A 22263-nucleotide genomic window follows, 5' to 3' on the forward strand; every position below is an offset into this window, starting at 1 on the left:
CAATGAATAGTTCAAAATATTTTAAGAATGTAACATTCCATATTATATTGAACAAACATAACTTGAAAACACCTCAGATATATATATATATACCCACTAGAAAAAAAGATGAAATGAATGTTAGCAAGTTCAAGTAGAGGTTATTAAAATATTTCGTCCCTGTTCTGGCAGAACACACTAACGGGAGAATACTAGTTTTGAGTAATTTCACTTTGAAGTTGTTAAAAAGTTTGAAATAATGGTCTATCATGTGAGTTTATTAAGTAATCGTAAAAAGGATGACTTTAAAATAAAGACTGGTTATTAATTAAGAAGGTTTCCAGACGGTAAAGTTTAAAATAAGGAACATTTTGGTACTAACTCAATATGTATTTTTTTCGAATTAGTGTCTTCTGCCAGAACAGTGACGATTTGGCGAGAGCCGGGCGTTGGTTAGGTTTGGTAATTAAGGTAATTGATATTCCTTGATTTAATACACAAAAACTGATAGTCAATAATAACGCAATTTGATAAGCATTTCATGTATGACCTACTAGTTTAAATTGTCGTAATTATGTAGCAGGCTCGTAGCATGATTGGTTAATGCACAGATTGGTGCGATACCAATCGTTATACGAGTTCAAATCCCGTCGAGTTTCGTATTTTTTTTTCAAATATGATTTTTTTCTAGTGGGTATATATCTGGGGTGTTTTTAAGATATGTATGTTTAATATATTATGTAAGTTAGGGTTAGGGTTAGACAGATAGTTGGTGACATATTCTTGGGTGACCCTAGGCTGCTCTAAGCAGACTCTTACTGAAGATATCAAAATATTGTTCTGATTTAAACGTAGGCATATTAATAATATCTACTATCTCAGTTAAAATATCTACGGGCTCGAAGTTTGATTCTTTAATAAACTAATAATTCACAATATTTGAGAACATAACATTCTATATATTGAACATACATAATTTGAAAACATCTCGTGTATCGAACTAAATAGTAGGAGTGATCCGTGACGTCGGTTAGTAATTTAGTCATTTAATTGATACCTACCTTGATTTAATATACAAAAACCGATAGCCATACTATTAACGCAGTTTGATAAGTATATTCATCGTTTTTTTTTTAAATGATTTTTTCTAGTGGGTATATGCATGAGATGTTTTCAAATTATGTATGTCTAGTGGCGAGGGGTGGAGGGGAGGTATGCTGTTTAGATTCGACATAAATAATGCACACTAAACTTTGTCAGCCATACTTATTTATTTTCATTGAACAAAGAATACAATATGCAAATAGTGCTGGTTAGTTTTTTAAAATTCAATTCAAACCCTGCTTAAGCCAACCATAATAGTTTAGGTATGCTATGGACAATCCGACGAAAATAGTGCACACTTTTTCAGTCATACTTTTTTTGTTTTCGTTGAATTAAAAATAAGTACCTACATATTAATTAATATTACAGATGATTTTAAATTCATTAAGCCCTGCCAACCAAACCATTATTAAACTGGCGCTAGGGGCCGTTCAGGTCCATGGCCGACTGCACAACGTTTCTCCAGGCATCTCTGTCCAGCGCTCTCTCTTCCCAGTTGACTATCCCCAGCCTTTCCGCATCCCTTTGAATGTTGTCCGCCCATCTCCGTCGAGGGCGGCCAAGAGGTCGAGTGCCTGCTGGTGTGCCTTTCTAAATCCTATAGAGAGTTCTAGATCTTTCAGATCGTACAACGTGGCCCGCCCATCTGAGCTTTCTTGACCTCAGAATATTAGTGATTCTAGGTTGGTATCGGTCGAAGAGCTCAGCGTTTGTGCGGATGCGCCACCGGTGGTTCTCATTGACGGGTCCAAGTATTCTCCGGAGGATTCTGTTTTCAAACACTTGGAGCGCCTTTTCTTGTTTTTCTGTTAAACCCCACGTTTCACATCCATACATGACGATTGGTTTGATGACCACGTTATACACCCGGAATTTCGTTTTGATGGACAGCATTTTGGACCTGAACAGACGATAGGGATATTTCATTTTTAGAGGTAATGTTGGAGCCCAAGTACTTGAAGAGAGAGGTTCTCTCGAACGAGGAGTTTCTTATTCCAATGTTTCCAGTGGGTTCAATGCCTCTTGTCATTTTCAAATACTTGGTCTTTCCCACATTTACTCGTAGGTTCAACCTTTTCGCTGTGTCCTCCAGAGGAGTGAAAATATCTCTGACTTCTTCTTCAGATTCTCCGAGCACCACCAAATCATCTGCGTAGCCCAATATTTTATGGGACCCATTCAGGGTAACTCCACCTTCTGCTTTCAGAGCTTCTCTAACGGCTTTCTCTAAAGCTAAGTTGAACAGCATGGGTGACAAGGAGTCGCCTTGTTTTAGTCCTGCTGTCACCTCAAAAGATTCTGATATACTACCTTGCATATGAATTCTACTTCTGGATCCGTCCATGCATACTTTTATTATATTTATAAGTTTTGACGGTATTTCGAATTCTTTCAATATATTCCAGAGAGCTTCTCTATCAATAGAGTCATATGCGGTTTTAAAATCTACAAAGAGACAGTGTACATCTTGGGCGTATTCCCATTTCTTTTCAAAGATTTGGCGCAGTGTAAAGATTTGATCGGTAGTACTGCGGTTTCGTCTAAAGCCGCATTGGTAGTAATATAATAAACCTTATATAAACCATAATCGATAAAAATATTCTTTTATCTTTATCTATAAAATATCTAAAATTATGTATGGTTTAATGGCATAATTTTAGTTAATTTATAGATAAACGAATATCTGTTGACTATTATTTACTATGTCTTGTGTTAGACAGGGTTTAATTGAATTTAGAAAAAACTAATAAACACTATCTATACATTGTAATATAATGAAAACAAATACGTTTGACTGACAAAGTTTAGTGTGCACTATTTATGTCGGATCCTAACAGCCTACCTCCACCCTTCGCCACTGGTGTGTACAATAATAATAATATATTTTTAACCATATTATAATTTAATTGTACGTATAATAAAATACCATCTAACAAGACAAATAGTTCAAAGAATTTTCTTATGTGCTCTCTTCGCATTTAGATCTTTTATATTCCTCTCTTACTGACATGTCCCATTGTGTCATCATTTTCTTTTGAAAGACCCGAATCGTATTGAATGCTGGAAAATATACTCGAATATTTCTAAATGAGCGACCCTGCACTGAAAAACGGGGGTTGTAGAGGGTCGTTTAGCCATCGGACGCGTCATTCGAAATAGGGGTCGATTTTAATATGTATGTATGTTAGGGCCATTACACAATCCGGACTTAGACTGTGAATGTATTTTTTATTTCAATTTGTTCGAGGGCAGTTTAATTTTCTCTCTCATTCCATGCTTTTAGATAAAATAGACGTATATTTTTTTAAGTACTAGGTTACAAAGTCAGCTATCTCAATAGCATTTATTCAGATATTTTTTTTACAAAAAAACTTATTAACTGAAAAATATTAGCGATAGGTAGTGCAATTTATATGATATTTTGACAAGTTGGTTTAAGGGAAGCTGGTGGCTGATTTTGGCAAAATTCATGAATTCAAGAATGAAAACCTAACCTAATCTAACAAACAATCCAGTATATCGGCTATTTTCAAAAAAAGTTGCCACTGGCTACCCTTAAACCGACAAGAAGCGATTTTTTTTTATTAAATACAAACATTTCGGTGAATTGATTTATCCAAATCGAGTTATTGTTATGAAACACAAAATGTAGGTAACCGATTTCGCAACTTATATGTACTATGATAATACACGGATGATTTGAAATTAAATTAGACATTGTTTTATGTTTTGAAAACATTACAATATATACCTACCGAAGATATTGAAAAAAGTACACCTACCGCGAGTGGAATGTATCGCGACAGAATGATTGAGTTATTATCTTAGTCACTCTAGGAAATTCACCTCAACTCCATTATCTCGGCGCGATATATTCCACTCGCGGTGGGTACAATGAAATAAATGCCCTGGTCTACTATTTTTTTATACAGAGTGAGAAGATTGAGGGTTTTTTAAGGTTGTTGTATATTATACACATAACACTCAGGTCAAATAACAACTTCCTGAAGCATTTTTATAGGGAATCCACAGAAATCTCCATCTTCTATAATATGCATATACTATGCATTTTTGTTTAATATGTAACAAGATAAGTATAAGTATAAGAATTATTCTTCTCGCCTTCCGTTATTTGTAACATACCTAATAAGTGTGTACTAGATATGACTGTTTGATCAGTTTGGGTATATTTTGTGACTTATTTTACTATTTCTGTTTGTTACAGATGGATCCTCATCTGATGACGCGTCATCATCAGAAGTCAGCTTGGCGCCGTCTCTGACCCGCCGCGCGTGGAGCACCGGTTCGCGAGCCCGCGGAGCAACAAATAGCTCGCAGAAAAAAGAGCCGGCTTATGCCAACCTCCCCCCTCGGGTACCTCGGCGTTCGCGCAGGCAGCCATCGCCATATTACTACGGAGACCTAGCGCGTCCTGACGAGGTCGTCTCACGCTACGCCGTCACTTCTGAGGGTCTATTCGTCGAGGTCGACGCCGAGAGCTCGTCCGGCGAATCCATGCCCCCGGGGGCTTGGGACCCTGATCCCTTCTTCGCGCCAAACTCGGCAGACCACCTCCGCGAGATCGAAATGGCGGCCAGGGCGCGACGCCTTTACGAAACAGCCTTCGACTGTAAAGTCGCTCGCTCCGATGACGATCTAGATGACGTTGATCGCGTCAGCAACCATCCTCTACTTCTACAGCTGAGCGATGGACGCGTTCCTCCAATCGACACCTTTAAATCGTCTTCATCTTCTACAGTTGAGCCTTCTTCGGCTACAGCATGCGGAGAAATCCGACGTAGAGTCGTCATCAAACCAGACATGCGACCGAAACCGGTATCAGCGAGACTTCGTCAAAAAACTGAAGATCCAGTCGTATCAGCATTGTCTGGAGAAATAGAGAATGTTGAATTGAATGATACGGAATCGCGGGGTTACGCCCCGTCTCCACCGTCCACTGCTCCTTTGCCGACCAAATTCCGTCAGAGTAAGGACAACCTTGCCATGAACAGCATCAAGAGTGCACCGAATCTGCCATCCCAACCCGCCCATCCGAGACTTAAAGACCTCCGCCTACCTGTTAAATCATTAAGAGCGAGAGAACTCCCTGAAAGTAGCGAAGGAAGTATCGCTGAAATAAAAGCGTTGTCCAATAATAACCCGGAATACGAATGTGGAAACCGTGTTAGAAATATGATCCGTGATTCACGGGATAGGATATCTGAAATCAAAGGAAGACCTCGATTGCATAATGGACTGTTTTTAGAAATAAAAGGGCGACCAGTATCTGATACTGACACGCCAGAAATGCATAGATTCAGAGGATGTAAAGAATCAGGACCTATTCTTGAATTCAAAGGAAGGCCTGCGAATAGACGAAGACATAATTATTCCAGTACAGAAAGTATGGCGACCAGCAGTAGCGGAGGAAGTATGGAGTCAATTCGCAGCAGTACAAGTGAAGGAAACCGTAGCACCAGTAGTTCAGAGAGTCGCAATTCTGCATCTCTTAGTTCCCATAGTTCAGATTCTGCCAATAACGGTCGATTCCCTAATGCACACCATGCAAGTCCTCTTAGCGGATTCATATCCCACCATGCCAATAAACTACACATACTTAGCCCGATATCAGATAAATCTTCACAGGAGCCTGCTTCGGAAACGTCAGACAACAATAGGAACAATAATTCACAGAAGGTATCACCTGACGATACTGACAATGTCACAGCAAATCAAATTGGAACACAAGATACGAATACTGGAGTCAAAATTAAAAGACGCCCACTTCAAAATAAGAATCTTTTAAACTTGGCATTTCAGCAAGCCAACAAAACAGGTGATACAGAAATTTTAGGGTCAGACAGTGGTATATCGTTGCATTCGCGCGACGGAGCCAAGACAAGGAGTGCGTTCATGGGATTCTCAAAGCCTTTCCAAATCCCGGTGGATAATAGTGCCAGTAGTATAGCAGTCGATGCGAACAATGGACAAATCGACTTTGGCGATTTACCGTTTGATATGCCAAAGTTGAGGCGACGAAGAGCAGCTGCCCAGGACGCCTGCACCTCTGGTAGTGCGACTTCGGTTGATCTTCGAGAGTTACCCTTTGATATGCCCAAACTCAGGAGAAGGCTGCGGGCTCCAGCTTCCAGTAGCCCAGCCAGCAGTGGAGGCTCGCATGCATCTTCTAGTCACAGTGTGCAGGATGCTGAACGTGCCCAAGGTAATTAATAATTGCTTTATGTATGGCTTTGATTGTATATATTTATAATACGGAGTCATAAACTAGAACAAAATTAATCATTACAGCATATTTTTGACGTAGATCTATATATTATTACTATCGACCGAAGGTACTTGATGGAATTTGAATTTAAATTTTATTTTTTTATTTAAGTTTTCTACTATTCCATTTGAGTCGTTTTTTGCGACCTGGGTTTCGCCCTTCGGCATCTTCAGGCACTTTGGAAACTTACTAAAAGGCAAATAAAACTGACACCGAATACTATTAACTCTAACTTATAGATATATAGATATATCTCATTAGTTAACTCCATTGGTAACCATTGTTCCCAGAATATAAGATTTTACGCCTCTTGAGTGTAGTATTGTTATTATTTATAATAACGAATGATCTATTATTAGGTTTTGACGATTATTTATACAATTATCGAGTGTATTGTTGATAAGGTAAGGAGTTTTTTACAAACACTTCAACTATTCATAATGTGTTGTTATATTTTTTTGATTATAACCCTTAACTAAATAGGTGGGTGTTAAGTTTTTACCTACTTTATTATATTGATTTGTTATATAAGTTAGAGTTAATAGTATTCGGTATCAGTGCTCATTTGCTTTTTGGTGAATTTACACAGTGCCTGAAGATGCCGAAAGGCGAAACCCGGGTCGCTAAAAACGACTCAAATGGAATAGTACAAAACTTAAATCCATTAGAATGTAGATCTATATCTATGTAGTTGACAAGGTAATGATGTTCAAAAAAATGTTTCATGAGAATTGCTTATAGTTTTAATTGAAGAAATAAATTTAAAAAAAATAAAAATTATACCTATGTATAAAGAAGTGCCTTGATGGAAAATATCAGGTTTAAATGCGTATTTTATGTTTTCAATCTTTTTTTAGTGTTTAATAATACATATATTCAGTATGAGTAACAAAATTTCGTCAAATTACTTTCGACAGGTTTGTGTGACTGCTAACAATATTCCCCACAAATTAGACCATTGCCTTCATAAAAAAAAATAATCACCATCGGAAAATATTATTTTCACATTTGTTCACACTACAAATTATTGGGGAAAAAACAAAGTCCGGCTAATTCGGCCATTATTAACTCGTGATAAAGATTTCTTTTATTATTTGATGTTGGAAAATTCATTCGGAAAATGAACTTGGAAAATTCTCTTTATAAGAAATATGTATTAGGCTAGCAGACTGTGTGGGGAGGAAAATTGAGGTTAGTGCTAGGGTTAATTCGTATCCATCAAGTCGAATTACGTGTTGTAGTTAGGCAGGCCACGTATTATATTATGTACTCGTAGGTATATGTACCTATCTACTTTCGTGATAATATTATATACTTATCAAGAAGTGGTTGTTAACATTTTTTAAGGAGGTATCTTCCTATCTTATGTTGATTTAATAATTTCATTTTAAATAATATAGAATTACGGTTAGGTATTGGAATTATCAGTAACATTCCATTCTTAGGCAGTCTAAAATCCCGACGTTAAGGCGATGTCTTTACCTACCATAGGCACCTAGCAGAAAAATACAAAGTTTACAATTTGACACATTGTTTTGATGATTTTGACGAGCTTCAATATTGGGACCACACCTAAAAAAAATTGATATAAATAAAAAGGATTTCAAGTTTTACATATTTATATATTTTTTTATAAAAATCGATGTTTTTTAAAATAGATATAAAAAATATTAAAACTATGAATTAGTCAAATATCTTTTAAGCGAAGCATAGAAAACTTAATAAACTAAATTTTAATAATAAATATGACCATAAAATATATGTAATAATAAGATCAAATTCACATTTTTTTACAATTGTAAGTTTATCTTTGACTTAAAATAAAAATATTTTTCTAGTTAATGTTTTCAGATATTATGTATTAATCAATTAATACAGTTGAAATTGTAAATTATCAAAAAAATGTCTGAAATTGCAAACTTCATATTTTTCCGGTAGGTGCCTCTAGTAGGTAAAGACATCGCCTTAATCTAAAATTTAATCAAATATCTACAAGTCATTGTTTCTTTCATAAAACGATAGTCAGATCCGCGCAGAATCGCTCTAGATCAGATTCTCTGATGTCCAATACGTGGATCGCACCCAAGACCGGCTATAAATAGGCCGGGGTATTGAATTACGAGTTAAGATAGATTGTAGAGCTAGTTATTGATTATATTCGAATACCTGTTGGCAGTAAATGAAACATTTCAAATGTATATTTCGTTCAAATCAATTAACGTATACATGTATGTCAATATGATACATTCATATTTTTTGCACTCTACTATATACTGATACGCCTCTTTGCCTGATTACCTCACATAAAATTGGATCAAATATGATATTTTCTTGTATTAATATACCTTGTAGTACCTAACACATAAATAGACAGATTGGACAGGTGATATATGTAAAAAACATATTTTTAGAATATATTACAACATTTTCATCCTAGAGCTGGAGTGCAAAGTTATGAAGCATATACTCTACTATCGAAATTTACGATTTCGTATCACGGCCTGACTATAGTGGACTTTGGGTCCACCATAGGAATTTAGTCGTGGAAATGTAAAAAACGTGTACCTACATTCAGTTGCAATTTTGTATGATTTCATTGAGTAAATGACTAACATCGATTTCTCGTAAAAACAAAAAAAAATGATACAAAATATACTTAGAATAGAAATATGTATCTTTTTAAGATTTCGGGATAATTTAATAAATGTATGGCTGATTTTAACTGTTTCGAGGCCCCCTTTAAATCATCTGACGAATCGAGTGCGTTATCTGAGTCAAAGAAAATCGCAGCTGAATAATGTGAGCATTATCTGCGTGGAAGGTTTTAACATAGTGATGATAATATTATTATTGATAACATACAGCCTCATCGCTTCGAGTTTGTTAAGAAATAGCTGAAAGATAATTTGATTCACGCTTTACAAATCCGATACAAAGAAACGCTCTTTGATTTGCACCTAATTCCAGTACATACTAGGAGAAGAGGTCGAGTTGTGAATCACTCCTTTCTTACATTATTCTGATTAAGACGGATTGCCGGCTGGACAGGAGGAGTGTGGGGAGCCCTATCCGACAGGAACACGCGGATAATTCAACTCAACTTGAGCTTGAGACGGGTGAAATAAATTCTCGCCTCTCCACTGCGCGGCGTCACTCTCGAATCGCCCGATACCCACTTTTATATCTCCGTTCTCAGATTAGTGAGATTAGCTTCGTTTCTTTGCTAAGGCTCTCACGTCCGTGAGAAGTTGTACATTAGGTGGGCCGCGCATCGTTTGCACTCGTTTACAATAATTAATTGATATAGAACTCGCCAACAGAGCTTGCAACATTTCATATTAGTAAATGGATGAGAAAGTTTGATTTACCCATAATTAGAGTTGGGTTTCGGGAATTCTCGATAAATTTTCTAGATTTTCCATCCTGAATGTCGAGAATGAAATTTTTAACATTTCGGGAAATCCCGGATCTCGAGAATCTTTACCCGGGATTCGGGATTTCTTTATTATCAAATTAACAACGATTTTCTATATGAAAAAAGTGGACAAAACGTTCAGAGACTGATCGGGGCATTTAACACAATAATTAAGCCAACGTCGACTCAAAATGAGCGCAATTTTTGCAACATAAGGGAATTTTGTGTCTCAAAAGCATACGCGATTGTCAGACGCAGCGATTGACAGTCTGTATTTTTTTAAATTCTATTTTAATAAGTAACTTTTGAATTATTTTTGTTTTCCTATTTCTATTTTGTTTGTGTTATTACATAAATAAATAAAATCTTTTTTGGAATTTGTCTGTTTTTACATTGATTTTAGGTACAGTTTTTTTTTAATTTCCCGATATCTCGAGAATTCTTTTCTGGAAATCCCGAATCTCGAGATTGAGATTTTCTCGGGAAATACCCAACTCACCCACAAAATGATTAGTGTTATCATCATCATGGCCCCCAAGGGGGGGCTGACAGGTTTCTAGCCTGGGGGCCCAGCATGGTGGGTTAACCAATTAAGTGAGATAAACACAGACCTCAAATTTATTTTATTAGTAAAAAAAAGTCGCCTGCAGCGCTATTTCACTTCCTTTGAATATAAAAATATGTAGATGTGTGATGCAATTTGATGTGATCTGATATAATTAAACATTCAACTGTTTGCTGCCACGTTTCTAAATTCGCCTTAAATTCGCCTTATGCTGTACTCCATATACATGTATTTTGCATTGATTATCAAGCTAGATCATTTATTTTACTGCGGTAAGAAGAGTGAAAATAGCGCCGCAGGTGAAAAAATATTAGGATACTTATTTGATTGACTCCATTGTATTTTTGAAGTTATACTTCTTTTGGGGCGTTTAGTAGAGAATGAAATTGAGAGCTGCGCGCGCACACCGTTGCGAAAGTGCGCGACAGTATGAAGTTAGCTGCGAACCAGTCAGCTGTAGACAAACGCAAGTTTGATAGTAGAATTGTTCCGTTGCCTAGGCAACGAATTTATTATTTTCAGCCATTTGCAATTCCTTACGTAAACAAACGATTAAACGTCAGAGTGACAGTTGTTATTTTAAAAATAAAAACAACGAAAAATAATTAGATAATTTAGTAATATAAGTAAACTGTGTAGAAATAAACCAACGGCGCTCCAATAAGCGGCCGTTTTTCTTAAGAGCTGGTCGAAGAATCTAGGTTATCACATGTTTTGTTTTTGTTTTGTTACGCCAAAGAAGTAAGTATAACGGTTTAACTTCTAACGCGCGTACATAAGTAGTTACACACCATTTTTTTCTATTTTTCCTTTTATAACGTAACAGAATTATTATTTTCAGTTTGTCGACATATTTATGTTAATTATATTTTGATTACCTACGAAATAACAATGGATACAATCGCTGTAACAGTTTTTATGACTAATGTCCTAATAATGTCAAAATAATCTACCATTTTAGTGTTGCAATTTTCTGAATCGTAAAAATATTTTCTTCGTAAAATGCTGCCAAAAGACATCATCTCCCCGACGAGACTGGCAACTTTTCCGAACTCTGTTTACAGATAAAGGCCACCTTGTTAATAAGTTACGACCAACTGATAATAAAATGATTTACGACCCTGAAGATCGCATCAATGTTTCCGATATAAAAGTATTGCACAACTTTTTTTGTAGACCCCCAAAGTCGATCAATCAAACAGAATTGAATGCGACGTATACCTACTCACGCCATCTTTCCCGTGCACTAACCTGGTACAACAGTTTAACGCGCACTGCCATCTGTCAAAGTAAGTTAAGAGCTGTCACGTGATTAGAGAGCTTTCGAACCGATTTGATTTCTTCTAAGTAGAAATCTACCTTACCTAGAAGATAATATTATACGGCGCGTTTTTATGAGGGGCCGAGAGGGAGATAGCATCTTGCAATTTTCGATTTAATGTAATTGGATTTTCTTTTTGACAGGAAACAGAATTGATTTGTACTTTATTCATGATATAGCGCGAATGTCTATTTCGAAAACATGAATAAAATTGATTTATTCCATAATAATAGGTACCTACATCCTACATCCAAAATTCTCTACAGCAGCGATTCTGAACCAATGGGACACTCTGTTTAATCTCGTGCCATGCCCCTATTGTAGGTCGGCCAACATAAAGGCGATTTTACTCATCATCTACTATCCGAAACAGTTTAGTGGAGCTCACAGAGGTTCTTAACTTCTATGTTTACTGATCTTTCCTCGTATACCGAGTTGGGGAATACTGTATTTTTGTCCTCTCATAATGTGGCCAAGGTACTACTATTAAATTTCTGACTTTGATACTATGCAGAATTTCTCGGTCCTTCAAGCCCAATATCTATTTATATATTATACTAATTAAAATCTGCCCCTACCCACTTTTTGCTGCATATGCTAAATGACGACACATACTAACAGCGCCTGTACACATGCATGGCTTTACTTCCACCAATAGTGTGTATTTTAAACTAACGCGATAATAACTGTTTACACGTAAATGTGCTGACTGTCTCACCAATTTCATTCTTCAGGAGTAAGCAAAATGTTTCATTGTCATTTATGGTAATATTCGACAGTCGTAAAAATCGGTTAACTTCAAAATGAGTCTCTGCACGGTGTGGCTCATTTTTTCGGCAGGTTTGCCACTATCATTCTACTGTGCAGGCGCAGATATCGAACAAATCTGTCGCGTGAAAATTCAGAGGCTTCTGAACTTTTTTAATTCAGGCATGCAATCTTGCAACTTGCAGGATACTAGATGTTTACAGGTGAATTTTCTTGTAATGGCCACGATAATATGTTCTATCAGCAGTAAATCCATGCACGTGTAAACAGGGTATAATACAATATTTAAATTAAATCAATCGATCAAAATTGTCATCACATTAGCACCTGTGCACGAATTTTAAGTCTGACAAGTAGGCAAAAAAAAAAATTGACAGAGAAATGTTACTTATTTTCGATTATCTATTTATATTAAATAAAAATATAGATATTTTGAACTCTTTTGTGAAAGGAGACAATACTTATCACGCATAGATATACAAGTTTTGTTTGAATAATTTATGGTTTATGATTTTAAGGTAAACTTTTTAAAAAGAATTACCAAGGTGTTCCGTACGTATAAAAATAAAATCTCTATAATTTTCTTGTTTTCAGGTGTACCACGGCCAAACCTCACCCTCAACTTGGAAGAAAAAGGAAGCGGAGGAGCCCTTGCTAATGCTAATCCTGGAGAAGGAAGTCGAGGACTCGCCTTAAACTTTGGAGCCTCTGGAATCGTACCCGTCCTGGCCGATGTAGTCGATACTGCTTTGCCACTCGAACGACAAGGGTATGCATCGGAAATTACTTATTATTAATATTTAAATGGTTTAGGTAGTTACTTATACCATACTGATCGGTTAGTGCGGAGATACTGTACGTCTAGTTTTTACTGAAATTGAGTTGTTACCTTTATACTGTAAAAATATTGTATGTCCATAATAATATTATCATCCTTGAAACTAGAAAAATGTGTAACTCCGTTTTAATCGAAACTCTGAATGTCATCTAGTGGCCACTGTTAATAGTCCCGTATTGCAAATGATGTAATTCCAAAAAACATGTAAACATTTTTTGTGTACAACACCGTAATGTTTTTTGTCTCTCCTGTGAAGTAGCATTTTTGGAGTTACACAATTTTATAGTTTCAACGCGATATAGGATATTTAAGAAAATATGAGGTGTTTTATAACAAAAACCGATAAGTCATACATATAGTCAAAATCCAACAAAAATGTGCACGTATTCAAGGAACCAAGAAGAGGAGAGTGAGCTAGGGGAGGCCTTCATCTAGTAGTGGATCGACTCTGGCTGATGATGATAAATTTTAATGCAATTTCAATAAATAATATGCAATGTGCTCTGTACTCCCGTGGCATAACATTGTATAATTTAAATTCAATTCCTATTCCAGTTGGTATCACGGAGCTATGACCCGAGTTGAAGCTGAAGGAGTGCTCCGGGGATCCGCAGAGGGCGGGTTCTTAGTTCGCAATAGTGAATCGGCAAGGAGGGACTACTCCTTAAGTTTGAAGTAAGTGGTCGTTGACTTATTAATGGTTGCTGTCTGGACCTCCCCTGGGAATAAAAAATACACATTATTTAGGTGAATGGAATATTATTTCATCTTCCTGGATGACTGGAATGTAGAATAGCCTTCTATTCATCATTCTACAACACGCAAGGCCTGTGTCAGTGGAATTCATGAATTGGTGAAACCATCTGAGACATCTACAATGTTTGCTTTAATATTCTGATGTGACATGTCTAAAAGACAAGTCAGCACAAACGACACGAACAGACACTAACGATCCTAATAACGTGCACTCGATAGGTTGTGGATGCGACAGGTCGCAATAACTCATACATTAACAACTGCAGTTCTACCTGGAGACCAGGTGTTCATCACTAGACTAAAAAACCTGAATATCTGGGTATGGGAATGTACCCAGAAAACTGCACGGAGGAGGATGGTTAAATTTTTTTACTATCATCTATTATGGTTTAGTTAAATGACCAACACCATCTGCAATTTGTATTCTTCTTAGTTCAATGAACACAAATATTACTGATAAAGTTTAGTGGGCACTATTTATATCTATATATATATATATATATTTTTCGATTTTTGTGTATGAGTCAGAGTATTGACCTAATAGGTTGAGCAAGTGGCTGACATCTGTTAATCTGCAAATGTATGTCTGCAAAATCTGTTAATACAAACCTCTACTCTGTGGAGGCCCATATGATCTTACTAGGATCGGACATGGTAGAATAATAATATATATAGCCCACCTCCATTATTCCCCAATGTCATGCATAATATGCTAAACTTTGCCATCTAAGATGCAACCATAGATCATAACTAAATTCATAATAGCAACACCGTATAATTTGAAATATTATTCGTCAAAGCCGCAAGGCATTTTTTTAAACTGTTTGATTGTTATTCCAGATCGGCCCGTGGCTTCATGCACATGCGGATCCAGCAGTCGACGGAGACAGGCCGCTACATCCTGGGCCAGTTCAGCCGGCCTTTCGACACCATCCCCGAGATGATTCGACACTTCTGCCTCAACCGACTGCCCGTGCGGGGAGCTGAGCACATGTGCCTTTCAAAGCCACTCATCGCTCAACTTCTTTAAACAATTACATCGCTCACAAGTGTCATGGATATCAAATACATTGATCTATTTAGTATAGATTTGTGTTTCTCAAACTTACATACTCATACCTTTTAGTAATATAAATTTTATCAGAATACCCCATTTTTAACTATATTCATTAAAGACCGTCTAATTGTTAAACAATATGACATAATATAATCTTGTAACTGGCCAATTATTGGTCTCGTGGATAGATTTAAACAAGCATATTTGAAAAACTATTAACAGCTCAATGCGAAATTGAAAAATTGCAATAGAATAATAGAAAAAATATAGAATATCCTTCATAATTTTCAATAAGTGTTTCACAAATGGATTTTTCTTTTTATATTATTCCTGAATGGCACTGAGTGCTCCCTTCGGCTCTATTTATGTCATGCAATAGATAAAGCAAATATTTTTTATGAAAAAAAAGTACAAGCGCATACCACCGGTATTCGCACCACAGTTTGAGAAACGCTGAGATGAAACGAATCAAAAATAAAAAGTGGCAGTATCAACTCAAAACTATGCCAATCATAAAATCACTCGATTGTCACCTATGTACCCCTCAGTTTTAATATTGCTTTATAATACGATTGTCATGTATCGTTGAATTTTCATAGCCTCGCTATCTTATCGTAAAGTGCGCAATTTATAAATTTTGAGTAAACCGAGATTTAAGATCGATTACAAATGTTAGTATAACAAGAGCTACTGTAAAGAAACTGAAACTATACACATAATTATATAATAACCGATTTTCCCTTATGACAAAATAGAAATGGGGTAGTGATGGGTTAACAATCATATCAATGTGAATTTTATAGCATTTATGCGTCAATTACATTGAGCTACTTTACGAGCTGTTCGTTGGCGAATTTAAAAGCGGGCGATTCAGCTACTTCGATTGTGATAATGACACACAAAACTTTCCATTCGCTGAGAAGCCACAGCCAGCGACTATTTTGACAGAATGTAGTTCGTTTTTCACCGGGAGGTTGCTACTGCGCAGATGCAGATGTAACCGGCTTTCAACTTTTCTCGGTAGATTGTTTACAATCTGCTTGTTAGCTTGTTCAATGATGACACTGGGCGACTTTACAGGCAGATTGTAAATTCGCCAACAAGCAGCTCGTAAAGTAGCTCAATGTAATTGACGCATTACTAATTGGTTAGCTTTTTTTTTTTGATGACTACATAAATGATGATTCCTTCATTTCATTAATGCGTAATATATCAATGATAGATGTTGCAGATCTTGACTCTTGAAGAAAAATATAATATGGTAACAGTCAAGAATATTGGCTGAATATATATTATGTGCAAAAACAAAAATGTTTAAAAAATACTATGATGGTCATCTGTACACATAATATTGTTATGAGTAACGGCATTTACTTGAAACTATTGAGAAGCACAGATAATGGCCACAATGTGATCCAATATGGCTGCCATTTAACAGCTGAGTTTATGACATCCTAGAATAATTACTACATCATAATATTATCAAGATTTGCAACTAAGTACAGAAAATGATTTGACAATGTATGTTGACAGCTTATCATATTGATATTCTGTGAATTTATCAAGCTATTTATTAATTGTTAAGCATGGCCATTTTGGATTACATGGCAGAGATAGTTTGATGCTTCTACATAGCATATATCTAAAATATTTAAAAACTGACGCATACTATTAGTGTGTAGGTAGGTATTTTGTATAAAATAATAAAACATAGGCTTGAGATTTATAATAAGAAACTACAAGAAACAATTTTGATTATAAATGACTCAGTTTTTATAAAGGACTCATAGAAAACATGTTGCAATAGCCGGCTGTCACGTGAGTTAACACAGCTGTAAGAATAAGACATCTCAAGTGGATATTTACCCGCTGACTATATATCCGTGTATGGCGTGAATATATTGATATCTAAATTATCGTTATTTCGAAAATTAATACTATCGACTGTGGGTACTTGATGGAATTAGGATTTATCATTATTTCATTGTACGAGTATATAAATTGAAACATAGAAGAATCTTGATTCATGGTGTCATTAAGAGTGACTATTTATTGCTGCCATCCACAGATAGTACTCGGACAATTGAGTGCGCGGACAATTATTGCACTCGCAGACGGATTCACAAAATATATACAAAAAAAAAACCTGCTTATCGCTATATTAAAGAAAATTAATAACCACTCATTACAAACCAACAATTATGTACTTATTGACTATTTTTTCAGCAAAAATAACGTTCTATAATATAGATTGGATTCTCTCCTTAAGAATGAATAATTCAAGTTAAAGGTAGCTGTTCGAGTGCGGCAATACTACTGCTACGAAATCAGTAGTAAATACATTGTCTATGACAACTATGCCAGTCACTGTCGTCCATTTCAGTCGCTGTTGTCGCAACAGCTAGCTTTACAGTAAATTAAATGTACCTATTACATCAGTAGATTTTTTCTTTTTAAGCAAAGAAATGGTTAAACTATCATGTAGTTTTTTATCTACACTCAATTGTCCGTAGAGTCAATTTTTCTTGAACCAAAGATATTATCAATTAGGACAATTAGGTCCTAAAACTAAAATAGGTTATTGATGGCCGCTATCGTCGAGTGGTAGTATCACTAGCAATAGCATGCGTAAGATCCCGGCCAGATAAAAATTCCACGACGTTAACTAAATGAGTATCTAGCCTAAATCTTTACTTCTAAATCAAAATAATATCCGAAATAATAAAATTACTGTCTTAAGCCTACCGATAGTTAATAATTACTATCTTTACGTCCATCTATCACTTTAAAGTGATGAAAAGCAAACAAAAATCAATGTGTAATCCGTGTCAATACTGTTTCATGAATTTTATATGTGTATATACCAATATTAAGTCTTAATATTATACTTACTGTACTGTGCACTACATATTATATAGATGTCAGAATAGATAACTTAAGTAAATTGGTATTCTATTATTAAAACCATTACTATAAATAAAATATAACATGAATATTATAATCTAATCATAAGTTATATTGTCAAACCTGTGTATATTTGTTTAAATCTTATGCATTATTTATGAAACTGATACATTAATCTTAAAACTTTCGAACGAAGGTACTTGATGGAATTTGAATTTAAATTCTAATGGATTTAAGTATTGTACTATTCCATTTGAGTCATTTTTTGCGACCCAGGTTTCGCCTTTCAGCATCTTCAGGCACTATGTGCACGCACCTAGGGGTGGCAGGTTATATGAAAGTATGGTGAAGCAGGCTAGTATGGTGAGGCGGGCTGGTAATCAAGTTGCGGCAAAATTTCCACGTTAAGATTATATTACATGGGTATGTTATAATGACCAAAGTAAATCCTCCGTGATGCCCTGAATTTTTTATCGCGTCGCTATTCTCGTAAGTTGTCGGCTATTGTTGGCCTGCTTCATTCAGTCGTATGAGAAAGCCGATTCTTTGCCCCTATTTTTATTTAATACCTCTATGATGTGCACTCACCAAAAAGTAAATACACATTGACAACGAATACAATTAATTCAAACTTATATAACAAATTAATACAATAAAGTATGTAAAAACTTTATCACCTACCTACCTATTAAATCAAGGATCACAATAAAAAATATAACAAACAAGTTATGAATAGTTGAAGTGTTTGTAAAAAAAAGCCTATCACTAATAATACAATCAATAGGCGTATACATCGTGAAAATCTTTTGTTGCGTGCACATACTGAAGATGCCGAAAGGCGAAACCCGTGTCACCAAAAATGACTCAAATGGAATAGTACAGAATTTATAACCATTAGAATTTTGATTCATTAATCTTCGTAGTTGGAATATTTTCATGCATATTTTATTTCAATGGTATTGATATCACTCTATTGAAAGTAAAACTATTTTAAATTATTATATAATATCTTCTTTTTACGATGCCATCTACTATAGAAAGTTGGCAACCAGATCATCTATATGATCCACATGATCAAAAGAACTACTTTCTATGAAACTTTCGTTGCAAGATAGATCGCGATAAATCTTTCAAAACGATTTCAACTCGGAATCCTCCAGTCATTTCGTGGCATTTTATCTCTTATCAATGCGTGGCTCAATAGCCAAAGTAATGTTTCATTTTTTAGTCATTATAATATGATTAACTATCAATTCTTGACGAACTAATATACTTCACTGTATCACTGCAGTGTCAGAGTAATAGACAAGCAAAGGTTGCATCATTTCTCTTGATCAATTGCCACTGTCATAGAAGCTTTTGTAGCATTGCTACATGGTAATAGAATCTGTGTGACGGATTGTAGCACTCTCATGTGACATCCAAATGTCCCAGCAACGTGAAATACATTTACACTAGGTATCGATTCTGCTAAATTCAATTACCCATATTTAAATCGGTTAATAATATATGTTCATTGTAACTAAATCAAATTGTTTTTGGCAGAATTTTTTGTGGATAGTTTTCTGTTTGACTCTCCATTATCGTTTGTCATTAATTTCCATTATAATTTAAAGAATTAAAAGAATACTCTAATAAAATCTAACCCTATTTGTGGAATGCGAAGATATTTGTATTATTATGTATTTTTAAGACTTCCAGCCAAAAAATGTTTTTGGAAAACTGTAAATAAATTAAATAATTTATAATACGAATAACATTAATGATAAACTGCTATTGTTTCTAAATATATCCTGCATAAATTCTTAGTGAATATTACATTATTTTTCTTTTAATAATGAATTCATAAAGAGAATCATTTTTATAACAAGTGTGCTTTTAGGAACACGTTTCTACTTTGCTATAATATTATAGAGGTACCACAACTATAAACATTATTATTGAATGAAACCTGTTAAATGGTACAATAAATTCATAAACTGAAAGAGCTGCCCTACAGCAATAAATAATTATTCTTTACAACCTACCAATAATGTTTCATTAGACTATAGAGTGGAGGTTATAACCTACTCTTTATGACGTATGGTTGTTAGCTCTTCACCCAAGATCACGCACACATTGAAAAAGTAATATGTAGTTTTTGACAGACGCTGAATTTTAACCGGTTCTATGCCTTGTTTTCTTGCTCTATGAGGCCGTGATCGACAGGCAGCATATACAAATTTCGCGAGTTATCTCGTCCGACTTTAAACTGAAATTACTAGCCACTGTCGATTGATTTGTATATTCTGAAAAATTAAACACAGTGACATCTGTTTGAAAAATTTTTGAAATACTAAGCAACAAATTATCGATATTACAGCGATTTTATTAAGAGCTTCGCTCTACATTCAACGTGTGTCGTTAAAAATCTGCGGCCCGTCAGATAATGTCATAGTAATATCGTGAGGCATAGAAAAGGTTAACTCATTGACTGCTGACTAGATAATTACTAATTAATTACCACATTTAAATAGCATGCTAATAATATCTAATGGTCACCTAATCGTTACCGTTAGCGTCCAATGAGTTAACAGCCACGGCTTCCTTTTTGCATTTATGCTAAACATTTATATTCTTGGACGGTTGAGCGGTGAGCTTTTAATGTCAAGTGTCCCGGGTTCAAATCCCAGATCTGGCAAATCACATGTTGTTTTTCAACATTTGTTTGAACTCAGAGTATGACATAATAGGTTGAGTAAATGGCTAACATCCATTTCTTGTAAAATCAAAAATCTGTTAATACAACCTTCATACTGCGGAGGTCCATATTATGATCTTGGGATCGAACATGGTAAAAAAAAAACCTACTTGGATAATCCAGTAGTCACCGCAACGACATTCACAGAATAATATGGAAATGCATCATTGTCTATTTTCAATACCAATCACCCAACAGCTAAAATGATTGAAAATTCAAATTCTGGTGGGAAATGGAGGTATAATTCAATATTGAACAATGTCATTACGTCAACATTAACGACATTAGGAGATTTGCGAATTTGAAATACGCAACTCAATTTTACAACTCGATATCTATTTATTATCTAGCGGTTTGTGATCTTTTAGATTTCGTATTAACATTGTGTTTTATTTATTTATTACAAAGAACTTAATAAAATAAATAAGCTTTATTTATTACCAAAATGAATATACACAAGAAAACAGCTACTTCTCTATTTAAATATATTACAATTAACTAAGAACTTTAATGATATATGACAATTTTGTTAATTTATTTGTCATTTGACTCATTTCGTTATGTTACCTGTATTATGTTCTATATAAATAAATAGTCAAGTGTATCAATCTATTATATTTTATTATTTTTACACTATCCATTAACTGGCCGATACAGTGCAATATAATTTATTCGTTATTAATTTATTTACATTATAATAATAATTAATAACTATGAACATTATTTTAAATAACTGTGATTATAAATCATTATTAAGAATGTATTTAATTTGATTAAAAATCAGTTTTGTCAATACTTAGTTTAATTTTATTCGATTTTTACATTACAATATTTTTTTTTATAAATCACTAATTATATTCCGTAAGTTGCCTGAAAGAAAACAATTGTACTATAGATCTAGAGTCCATATTCTTTTAGCTGGCGTTCACGTCACGTCGCTCGCGGACGGAAAGCATTGTGTCATCGCGTTCGACTATTGCAAGTTTTCAATGTAAGGGAACGAGAGGAAATGCAGGGTTAAGATGCTGAAGCGGGGGGAAAACCGCATGCCAGCATAAAGAATACGGACTCTACCAGTATAAGTTGACCACTGGGTGAGGGTAATAACAATATTAAATTTTAGCATATAATTCAGTATTTGTTAGTTCCACATTCGAACATCAGACAATTTATGGTGGTATGCATCAGTACAACGCTTTGTTTAAACTATTAATAACTGTATGTATTTGGAATAAATATTCTAGTATTCATTACACAGTTTTATATACAAAAGCCTATACATCTTCAAAAACACCGTTCTAAAAAGAAAACAATTAATTAAACAAACAATAAATAGTAACACATAACACCTATTTATGTTTTAAACAATACAATATTGCTGTATTATATTTCAATAAATAATTGTTTAGTAAAAATGAGTTTGACAAAAGACATCTATGCATGGCAACCTTACAAATTACTCACATAATATGTACTCGCTTGCATGGTACATTACTCAGTGTGCATACCTGAGTCTCCTTGACCATTCG

At 34.9% G+C, this 22263-nt stretch overlaps 1 protein-coding gene across 2 annotated transcripts in view; it reads left to right on the forward strand.

Moving 5' to 3' along the window:
- The window catches only part of hwt (SH2 domain-containing adapter heavyweight), a 295091-nt gene extending 277205 nt beyond the window's left edge, over positions 1 to 17886 (forward strand). The window contains exons 4-8 of one of the 2 annotated variants that reach the window (XR_015070540.1): positions 4310 to 6307; positions 13034 to 13208; positions 13833 to 13952; positions 14874 to 15880; positions 16210 to 17886. Coding sequence is in view for 1 of the 2 variants with exons in the window: in XM_085946001.1 (XP_085802127.1) it covers positions 4600 to 6307; positions 13034 to 13208; positions 13833 to 13952; positions 14874 to 15063 (2193 nt within the window). In the remaining variant the exon portion in view is untranslated. Of the gene's footprint in view, positions 1 to 4309; positions 6308 to 13033; positions 13209 to 13832; positions 13953 to 14873 lie in introns of both variants that reach the window. The other variant, XM_085946001.1, reaches the window with a different exon arrangement.
- The last annotated feature ends 4377 nt before the right edge of the window (positions 17887 to 22263 follow it).

This window comes from Rhyacophila brunnea, unplaced genomic scaffold (genome assembly GCF_057557595.1).
Source record: "Rhyacophila brunnea isolate RB1 unplaced genomic scaffold, BYU_Rbru_1.0 scaffold_19, whole genome shotgun sequence".
Classification (NCBI taxonomy): Eukaryota; Metazoa; Arthropoda; class Insecta; order Trichoptera; family Rhyacophilidae; genus Rhyacophila; species Rhyacophila brunnea.